Source organism: Chelonoidis abingdonii, chromosome 15 (assembly GCF_003597395.2).
Source record: "Chelonoidis abingdonii isolate Lonesome George chromosome 15, CheloAbing_2.0, whole genome shotgun sequence".
NCBI classification, from domain to species: Eukaryota; Metazoa; Chordata; order Testudines; family Testudinidae; genus Chelonoidis; species Chelonoidis abingdonii.
In genome coordinates, this window is record NC_133783.1 from 43,097,732 (window position 1) to 43,108,563 (window position 10,832).

At 40.3% G+C, this 10,832-nt stretch overlaps 1 protein-coding gene across 2 annotated transcripts in view; it reads right to left on the reverse strand.

Annotated features, from left to right (window-relative positions):
- Nucleotides 1–10,832, reverse strand: part of DOCK1 (dedicator of cytokinesis 1) — a 570,673-nt gene that overhangs the window by 93,845 nt on the left and 465,996 nt on the right. For both annotated transcript variants that reach the window (XM_032801591.2, XM_032801590.2), the window contains exons 34-35: nucleotides 1,372–1,457; nucleotides 1,044–1,200 (exon numbers count right to left, since the gene is read on the reverse strand). In XM_032801591.2, the coding sequence (XP_032657482.1) occupies nucleotides 1,044–1,200; nucleotides 1,372–1,457 (243 nt within the window). The remainder of the gene's footprint in view (nucleotides 1–1,043; nucleotides 1,201–1,371; nucleotides 1,458–10,832) is intronic.

The following is a 10,832-nucleotide window of genomic DNA, read 5'->3' on the forward strand; positions in this document are numbered from 1 at the left end:
AGGAGTCTGGTAGAGGGAAAATATACTGGTCACTGGATGAGTAGTTTTCTATTCCCTGAGTGACCAGAGCAGGGGCTGCACTAGAATAATCAGGAACCTGCAGAACCAATTAAGGCAGACAGGCTGATTAGATCACCTGCAGCAATCAAGACAGGCTAATGAGGCACCTGGTTTAAAAAGAGCTCACTCCAGTCAGGCGGGAGGAGCCAGAGGAGGAAGTGCGCGTGAGGAGCTGGAAGCAAGAGACAAGACTGAGCAATGAGAGGGTGTGCTACTGGAGGACTAAGGAGTACAAGCATTATCAGACACCAGGAGGAAGGTCCTGTGGTGAGGATAAAGAAGGTATTTGGAGGAGGCCATGGGAAAGTAGCCCAGGGAATTGTAGCTGTCATGCAGCTGTTACAAGAGGCACTATGGACAGCTGCAATCCACAGGGCCCTGGGCTGGAATCCAGAGTAGAGGGCGGGCCCCCAAACCTCCCAACTCCTTATCAACAGGAGGAGTTGATCCAAACTGTGGGGAAGATCACTGAGGTGAGCAAATCTGCCAATAAGCGCAGGACCCACCAAGGTAAAGGAGGAACTTTGTCACAACACCTACAATGGAATCAACATGAGCAAGCATCTGAAGCAGAACCCAGTGATATTCTGAACCAAAAGAGCTCTCAACCATTCTTGTAGCTGCTTCCATCACTTCACACTGACTCAACAGATATTTAAGGCTTCCAAGTAACACACAGGTGACAATCCTCGTATCTGACTGTATAGATGATGATGTGGTATATGGGTTGTACTGACAGGAGCTGAGGATGACTACATTACTCCCTTTCTAAATTCTCCCTTAAAAAAAATAAAATGAAAAAGTAAATGTGCCGAACAATATTTTTCAAGAACTCTCCTCTTTAAATCAGATTCTTCAGCCTTATTTCTAACAGCTGGGTGAAAATCATAAGATCTTTCATTTAGAACAAACAGAAGCTTGCTATTAAAATTAAAAATTCAGTACCTATTCTAAATTTAGCCAACTTATTTCCTCTCACTCACCAGTACATTGACAGTGCAGCTCATGCGATTTTCTTTGTTTTCATCGTGCATTATAGTTCTGTAATCTAGCAGTCTTTCCATCAGACGGACAACAAGTTTGACAAAAGTTTCTCCAGTTTTAGCAAGATATTTGTGTTTTCTGCAGTGCTCCAAGAGTCTGAAAAATAATTACACACTCCTTGTTAATCACACTCAAGAAGAGATACTAGACTAAGGTGCAATTTTAAATATTTTGCACCATTAACAGATTTTAATTATTTCTGGGCTACAAAGTTCATTGTAGTCCAAAAATAGTCTGACATAAATCCCACTGCTAATCAACACTTACATTTTGTCAAATAACACTTTGTACTGTTCATCGCCTCTGCCTCCTTCCACTTCATGATCCAGTTTTGTGATGATCTCATTTTCAAACTATAATAAACAGAGCAAGCATCAATAATCAGTATGGCAAATACTTCATTTTATTACTGTAGAATTAATGGCTCATAGGTTGGTTGCATACCTCTATGATATGTTTAACCACTGTTTTTAAGCCTGATTGACTTTAGAAGTCTGCAATCTCAGATATCCATTATGATCTGCTGCCCTACAAGGACTTTCATTTGAGGAAACCATTGGTCATGTTGTTAAATGAAGTTTAAACATATGCAATAGGGAAATCTAAATAAGGTGGCTGATGACAGGAAGGAGTAGGGAGACGAAAAAGCAAACAGAGCGGGACATACAATGTCATTTGCAGTGATTACAACAGCCACAAATTCAACTCAGTTGGATGAACATCCTAACATCTGTTTTTGGCTCACACTAACACACCTAATAGACCGTTTCAATGTCATTCTTGAAGGGAAGAGAGTTCTTTTGAATGAGTTAAGGTCAGTATTTGTATTTAAGAAGTAATAAGAGTATACACTCAAAGGGATATTAACTATTTTAATATTGGATTGGATAGTTCCATGGATTTTTAACGTAGTACAAAGCCTTTTGTCTCCAGTTGCCATGCCATTTTGAATCTGGTCGAGGTCGGAAGTAAACTAAAGTTGTTACACAGGATTGGCGACTGGCAGCCTATCATACATGGAATGAGTGATGTTGTCTTATACTATCTAGGGTACAGGTATTCACATCACAAATATATATTCTATTTAGTATCAGTTGGCGGAGGAGCCAGAATTGAATGGGCCTATGACATTGAACTACCCTATAACAGCTGGAGTTAGTCCCATTAGGTCAGAGTGGGAGCACATTGTTAGAGCAGTGTCTTGAAACTCACTCTCACTTGCTCATGCTGTACCTATTCTGCGGCTAAATGAAAGACTTCAGTCTCTAAGACTCTCTATCCAATATCTTTCACAAGAACTAAAATGTACTCATTTTCTTTTAAATATAAAGTGATGTATTTCCCCCCACACTTTGCATATCTTTAACAATAGAGTAGACAATAATATATTTCAATGAAAAAGAGTTATCTTCAGCCTGAGATTCTTAGTCTAACTTAAACTATCCATTCACCAATAACTTAACTCTCAGTTAAACCATGTTTCATTTATGTCACTCTTGTAGCAAACAGGGGCCTTAAAGTGGGACTAAATTATACTTGCACCTACTTTAAGGGCCTGTTTATACTGCCAGAGCAGCGTATAGGGGCCTTACCAAAACTGAGAATTCAGTCCTAAGACGCTACTATTGCAGTGACATGTATATTACAAATAACTAAGCAAACACAGATGCCTTTACCAAAAGCAACAATAAAAATGAGACAAAAACAAATATGACTTTAAACAAGTTTGAAATAGAGCTCACTTGCAAAAGATTTAGATAAAGTCTAAGCTCTGGACAAATTTTCCTCATCAAATGTCCTACACCCAAAACAAAGTGAATCTGCCACGAAGAAAAAATCCTTCCTACTCCCACATATAGCAATCAGGATAACTATTTGCATAAGGACAAAGATCAACTCACATCAACAGTAATCATTCAGTAGTTAAATAACTGCAACATGCACATGATCAGTCAGAGACCAATATAGGAAGGGCCAAATGATGTCAGTGCTTACCAAGGAAAAGCTATGGGAAGAGATGGTGAGAAGAAACATCCTGCAATGGGCAAGGATGTGGATATGTGTGGCTGCCTTTCATTAGCAGCCTTTCATGGCCCCTCACACACCTGAAGCAACCATAATCAAGTTTGTCAAGAAACACACCAGCCTCAGGACAGCAGAATTTACATACAAATCCTGTCCATTTGGCTGAATAGAATGTGTGGGAGAATCTGTCCTGCTCCTAGCAGTTCTACAGATGGCAGGAATCTGTATCTGTGAACAGCTTAAAAACAACGAAGGAGATCTAAACATCCACTCTTTAGGGTCAAATTATTTGATTCAATCTCTTAACATCTTGATGTGCTTGCAGTAACTCTTCCAAAAGATCCTTAGCATTGTTTGTGTCTCCCCACCTGAGGCCCAGTCTCCCTTCAACTCCTAGTCCCAGGCTCGTTCTCCCAGGTTCCTTGACCCAATTTTCCTTCCTCAGTCTGGGTCCTGTCCCCGCTGCTTTCAAGTGAGGTGGTTTCCTCCTCCATACTGCCTGGGAATAAGCAGGGGGAGCACCGAGAGAAGACGAGAGCCGACCTCCCTGCTCTGAGTTTGGCGGGTGCTACTGCAATGTGGTGAGCAGCAACAGCTAGAAACAGCAATTGCCGGGAAGTCCTGTTCAGCCCCTGAACCCCTAGAATGAAACTTGTTCAGTGCAGACTGAATCTTGGTGATCATTTAGCCGCCAAACTCCCAACTGGTCTCCACAGAGCATGTGTGAACTGAGATTTTCCAAAAGCTTATAACTTGGACAAATTTAGGCAACTTTTTAGAGAACAGCAAAAGGCACATCCCTGAATCCAGGGAAACTCCTCGACCAAACATCAAGCCCATGTTTCAAAGCACAGACACTCTAGTGCTTCTCAATAAAATGATTATAGGATTTATTTAGAAAAACATGGGCAAAATAATGGACTTTTCCCTAATATCATTCTCTGAAATTGGATGAATCATCTTTGCTGAAACTTTAACAAACAAACACACACACACAGCCTGAGGTAGACAGACGGATCTGGAAAACTTCAGCCCAAATGTTTAAAGTTTGGTAAAGTTACAAGCAAGTGAAAATAGGGGTTTATAATTAGATGTCTCAGGCAACCTTAATTAGCGCCACCTATAAATATACAGTATATACAGCATTAAAAATTGTCTGAGTATCCAAGATATAGTGCATACTACAACGATTTAAAATGCTTTGTTTGGCCAGATATTTAAAAAAATGAAAAGCCCATAAAAACCAATTAAAACACAAGTTGTAGAGAATTTCAAATGTCCCCTTCTGTGTCCTAGCTGAAACAAAGTGACTCTTAATACATTGCAAGTATTATTTCAGAAATAAAATAAAAATGAGAAAAGGAATCCACCACTTCGAAAAAGCAAAAACAAACTATAAAGCCCAACCCTGTAGTACAAAGACAAGTCCAATAATATTTAAACCACTATGTAAAACAAAAGTCACAAATGTCATGTTCTCTAATAAGGCACAAAAAAGAATGGTCTTTCCCCATCTATCTGAAGAAATGACACTTGCCAGCATCAGCTCTCTGGGTGCTTTACCTATTTGTTTGAAATCACTCATAAGAAGAGGAGGATTACACTTGACATACAGGATTTCTGACATTTTGTTGACATCAAGATTATTCAAATCACATTTCAGCTAAATGCAAATTCCTATAAGTTCTAGCTCCTTCTGTAGACTGTAATACTACGGTCTGGGTACCCAGCTATGGTGGCACATCCCTCTGATGCTCACTTTAGGTTGTCTGAGTGGGCTGAACAATGCTGGTGCATACTAGGATTATGGCAATCGCTGTGGGAAGTGGCGGAAGGGAATGATTGTGGAAGGGCTTGTTTCCTGGATCGTTGCTGTGGTATTTGGAAGGAAACTGACTGGTTTAGATCAAATACCAGGCACAGGCTGAGAGTACACTATCTAAGATAATGTTTTCACCTCTTAGCTCAGAGAACCGAGAAGCTATTACTCCCAAGGTCTTTTCACAGAAGATCACCGTGTCAATAGCAGCCCTGGGTTCATGTTGATAAATTCAAGGCTTATAAAACCTTTATGTTGTCATAAATTTGTTGATTAAGGATGATGCCCTGGCATTGCCTATACTCACTATTCAGGGAGACTGCATCTGATGTTAGTCAAGTGTTCCTTGCAATGAAGATTTTTCACATTATTCTGCATTAAAATTGCTCAGATTCAGTCTGCGCAGTCTGCCTCTAGATTGATGGAACTGATTCTTAAGGGAACAAGTGCTGAGTCCATGGTTTTTAAGTTCCAGTTGGTGATACTCATGGAGGTTGAACCTGGAAGTTTAGGGAATGTACTTATTAGGACCTATGAGTTAGAGCCATATCCTTCCTCTGGTTTATGAAAGCCAGTAGGCTGGTGCTGGAACCACTACTGGAGATTACTGTTAACTCTTCCTTGGAGGTAGTCAAGAAATCATCCCTTGATGTAGACTATCTACCCAATTATCTCCCTGCTTAGTCTGCCATTTTTGAGAAAGACTACCATGACATCTGAAGGGAAGATATGCCCACAATATGTGGCATCATCAGGTCTTTTTTAACACCATGAATCAATTTGTTTTTTGGCCTCAGAACAGTATGGAGAGACTACTCTGGTAGCACTGGTTTATGGCTTCCTTCTGCCAAACGATGAAGATCAGATGCTAGTATTTTTTAGTACAATCAAGCTGCCTTAAATATCATTAACTTTGTGAACTCAAATTTGCCAAATGAGAATCTCAGATACCTGCAACTAGGAAATAAGTTCAAATAAAGAAACAAACAAGATTTCACATTAAGTTTGTACTAAGGTTAGCATGAACCTTAATGAAAACTTCAAGTGGCTTCAGACCCTTCTTTCGTTACACCCCTACAACATCCATCTCCACAGATGGACCTAGGACCAATCACTTATCACAAGGTGATTCTGGTGTTCAGTGATCTTTACTACTTTACCCCTTTTCTTGATGTCACCGTGTGGGCCAATCAGCTGTCTTTCAAAGAAATCAGAAGTCAAGAGAATGTTAACTGCCACTCATACTTCAATCCTAGAAACCCCCTTGTGATAAGCTACCGAACAAAGTCCTAGAGCCTTTTGGAAAGAGGGTTGAGTTTGTGAGGAGTGTACTCGCCCATGTCACCGCAGCATTGGAAGATCTTGGACAAGTCACAAACTTGTTGTGCCTCTGTTTGCTCATCGATAAGATGGGTATATTAAAAATTGCATATACATGGATGTGACATCAATTGAAATTGCCCTGTTCTGTTCATTCCCTTTGAAGCATCTGGCATTGGCCACCATCAGAAGACAGGATACTGGGCTAGATGAACCACTGGTCTGGCCCAGTATGGACATTCTTATGTGATGTCTGCCTAGCCATTGGATTATAGCTACATTATATCAATGTATATTCCAATTTCTGCGGATATGGGACAGATGTGCTGTGGTGTCCCATGGGGCTCTTTTCTTAGACCATTACTTTTCAGTATTTATATGCACCTCTTAGCTTTAATATCATAACAAACTTGTTGGAACTTTCATGCGTACACCAATGACACTCAGCTACTGGATACTGTGCTGGTCCGTCTTATTTCTGTTGTTCAGCCTTGAAGTGCAGAAATGGAGGTCTAATTTCTTTATGCTCAGCGCTTTGGGGTATTTTTGTAGGGAAAGTGAAGATATTCTGTGGCATATTATTTTACAGATAAGGAACTTTATTTCCATATTATTTCATAAGAAGTATGGCAACTATTTTGAAAAAAAAATTGGCAATAGTTATTTTTGGCTAATTTCTTATATTTTTTGTTAATGGTTCTTTTCTCTCTTGGTAAATATGCTAATTCTACCTATTACTGTGCAAAGTTAAAATGATCTTTTATACTATTATAATTCCAAATCTGGATTTTAATAAGGGTAATTTGAACCAGTATGGATTGAAGATGAGTCTTATCCAAACACCCATTAAATCTGGGGAATGCTGAGATCCCGACCCAAACTATGCAGCTAGTGCCCATTTGTAGTTGTGATAAAATGAAAACCTCATTTGGGCCTTCACCTAAAACAACACAATAGTTGCAAAAAGTTCTGTTAATGATTTTTTAAACATAGAGGTGGTGGTAATATTTGGATTTGACTCTGTTCTTCCTGGCTCCAGTGAAGAGAGGAAGCAGTGTCCAAATATTACTAAGAAAGGCTATTTTGTGGTATTTTGGGCCAGCTTGGGAATTAAAAGGCCTGTTTGACTCAGTTTCCAGATCATTTTTGTGGATTTTTTGCAGGTTCCATTCCTATTGCCTTTATTCACATGACTCGAGGCTAAAGGGTTTGCCCTGTACTTTAGATAAACATTTACATTTTGTGTGATATTCTGTTCTCACTTGTACCCAAACTGAATCTTTTGTGGTATGCTCAGGGATATCACTATAACACTCTGGTATTTTTGGATCTGACTAAAGTTATTTAGGTGCTCAGCATGGAATAAAATTCTGCTACCAAGTTCCAACCTGTACCATAGAGTCTTGTTCCAATATTTATTTTGAAAACTTTACACTAATTTCTTGCTGAAGCTTATATTGACTATCAAATCACTCTTTAACCTCTTAATATTATCAAACTGTCCAAGTCAATTAAATGAAATGGTGCTCCTTATATGCACCTGTGATTTACTGATGTGGAGCTCAGCGGTGAATCTAAGTTTAACATTTTGCTAATGACTTTGTAAAATACCTTGAGATGTGGCTTCATGAAAGGTGCTCTACAAATTTACTGCTGCATTTATACAAATTTGTTTCCTTAGCTAGGAAGATCAGCCTGTTAAATTGAAATTCAGATAGCTTACTAATAAATGTAAAATTTGATTTCATTCCTATTGACTTAGCAAGTCTCCTTCAGACATGCCAAACCCGTGGAAAAAAACGCAGAAATTGGGCTTGTTTTTGGCTTAATTGGCTTGTGAGTTGCTTGTTGGATAGTTTTTTGCTTATAGCTTGTTTGGCTTGTAGCTTCTTTTTTTTGATCAGCTCCTGGCAAGCAGGTGCAAGGGGTCAGGGTGAGAGTCAGGGGTGCACAGTGGGCCCACCACAGTCCCAGACTGCCCGCCAGGGGGATCTAGTCACATAGAGTGTTGGGGTTCTTAGCGATTGGCTTGTTTTGGCCTTGTTTTGAAATGGGATTAGCTTGATTTTTGGTTTACTGTGAAAGTCGGGGTGCTGATTTATCACATGAAAGTTGGCAACTGTGGGCTCTTTGTGTGTATATTTATTTTGTACACCAGACATTGGATAATTTATATAATCTTAAAATGGAAAGATGATAAGACGATATAGCTTTACTATAACACTATTATTTTAATGTCAAACTTTTAACGTGAGCACAGGAATTAGAAAATTCATCATCATTAGCAATGGGGGAACCATCAAAGGTTCAGAGTACTGGTTCAATTAAGTACCCAAGGATTCTACTTGCTGAGGTCTGGTTTTGAAATCTCACATGATTAAGCTTTTCCTACAGAATTCTCCTTGGTGTAAACCTAGATGGAAAGTCCACACACATCAATTTATTACGTTTGCTTCTGTTCTGACCCACACCAGGAAGCACAGAAAGGTGCAAACACATAAAAAAAAAAAACAAAAAAAAACTAGAGCCTCAAAAAAGTTCTCTCTTTTGTTTGGTTCATGTTTTGAATGAAGCTACAAGTCTGTTTTTATTTTAACCCGACTGGTTCATCCAACATTAATTACACGATTTTAACCGTTAGGAATTAGCTGGCTCCCCAGTGAAACAAGTCTAATGGTCTCTTTTCTCAAGTATTTGCAGGTCACATTGGGGGTGTTTACATACAATTTCAGAGAGGATTTTTGGCAGCAGGTCTAGATGTGAGTCCTGTCTTGCACATTGTGCCAGCCTACCTCACACCCCTCTGCTGATGGAAACCCTCACTGATCTTCAGAATGTATTATCCAGTGTTCCTTCTCCCACCTTGCATTCCTCATTCCCAATATGACTCTCATTCTCAACTTTGGAGAGATAAGGCTGGAGTTAGAGAAGATAGATCAAGGAGACAAGCAGAAGTGAGGTGAGAGGGGAAAGCAATGGGATGGGTCCAGGGAACGAGAGCTAAAGCTTTGTGTGTGCAAAGAGGGGCAAGAAAATTAATGGGAAGGGTCCAAGAAAGGTTAGATCAAAATGAATCAGGTGGTGCAGTGAAGGTTGTAGACCAGTGGTGCCTAAACTTTTCATGGCATGGGCCACCTTTAGTAATACGGTTATCTCATGGACCACCTTCCCTTCTGCAGCAACACATGATCTATCACCACTACCTGACTGGGACTGGGACTCTGATAGTCAAAGTGATTCTCCTCATTATCTTTCTCTGGCTCTGACATTCCCTCTAGTCTTTGAAGTGTGGAGTGCACTGATGCAAGGGAGGCAGGGAAGGAAGCAGAGAGAAAAGGAGACAGCTTCTTCTATCGGGAAGCCTTAGTGGACCTTAGTGGCAATTCCATGTTCCTTGTTTTGTGGTGTGTCCTAGCTGGAGCTGCACAGAAAAGATGAGAGAGGGGAAGTGGGCAGCATTATTTGTATGCCCAGATCTCCACATACCATGATCTGGGAACTTACAACTTAGTTCATTAAAGACAGAGCACAATTTTACTGATCTTCTGTTCTTTTTCAAGGCTGCAAGTACAGTAAGAATAAATACAGTCATGCTGTCTAAGACTGTTTTCACCAGATAAGAACAATAGATACTGAAATAAAAGTAGATTTGGTGAGAGTTGCCTGTTAATAATATAGGCCACATATTCTAGTATTACAATTCTCTGAAAAATCTATATTCTTCCCACACATTATAGGTTTACACATTTGTGGGGGAAGTGGAGCCAATTTAAACCCTTGCTGATGTGACTAATAAGGTTAGATAATTGGATTTCTGGCAGATTAGTTAAACAGCAGCCAACCATTCAATTCTAAGTTCTCTTTGAAAGCAAAGCAGAATAACTGGCAATTGCATGTACATAATATAATGCAGCGCGTGTGCGCACATGCACACAGACACAAAGCCTACCTAGGTACTGGTAATATTTCTTGAAAAAGTATGACTACCTTTCTCACAATGCATAAATCTGTTTTTGTTATTGGGAGCAGGCCACTCTCCATAAACAGTAAACAGCAAACCAGCAATGGTCTGCATAACAAGACAGAAAAACCTCTGTCTGCTCAGCTTAAGAAAGCATCAGGGAGCTGGAGCTGGCTGCCTTCTTCTCCAGGCCAGAGTCAGCCCCAACACTGACTTAAGGCCCTGAATGCACTCTGCACTAGTGGAAGGCAGTGCAGGGCTCTGCAACATCCAGGCAGCTTGGTGGAGGGGAAAAGAGGCAAAGGGCCTGGCAGCTGTGTAGCTGTACCAGTGAGAACTTCCTCTACCTCAAGGGAATTCTCTACTGGACATATGCAATTGCCTTTCAGTCTCTTTGGGGTGCAATCTAATTAGAGGACTAACCCACTGAGTTGGACGTCGAACATTGTAGTAATAGCCACCTGTCCCAGTACCTGGACTTTAGCGTCCAAACTCTGGTCCTGTCCCAAACCTGGACTTTTGCGTCCAAAATTTGGGGGCTTACCTGAAACTCCCCCAAGCTCACTACCAGCTTGGATATTCTCGCTGCCACCAACTAGGACT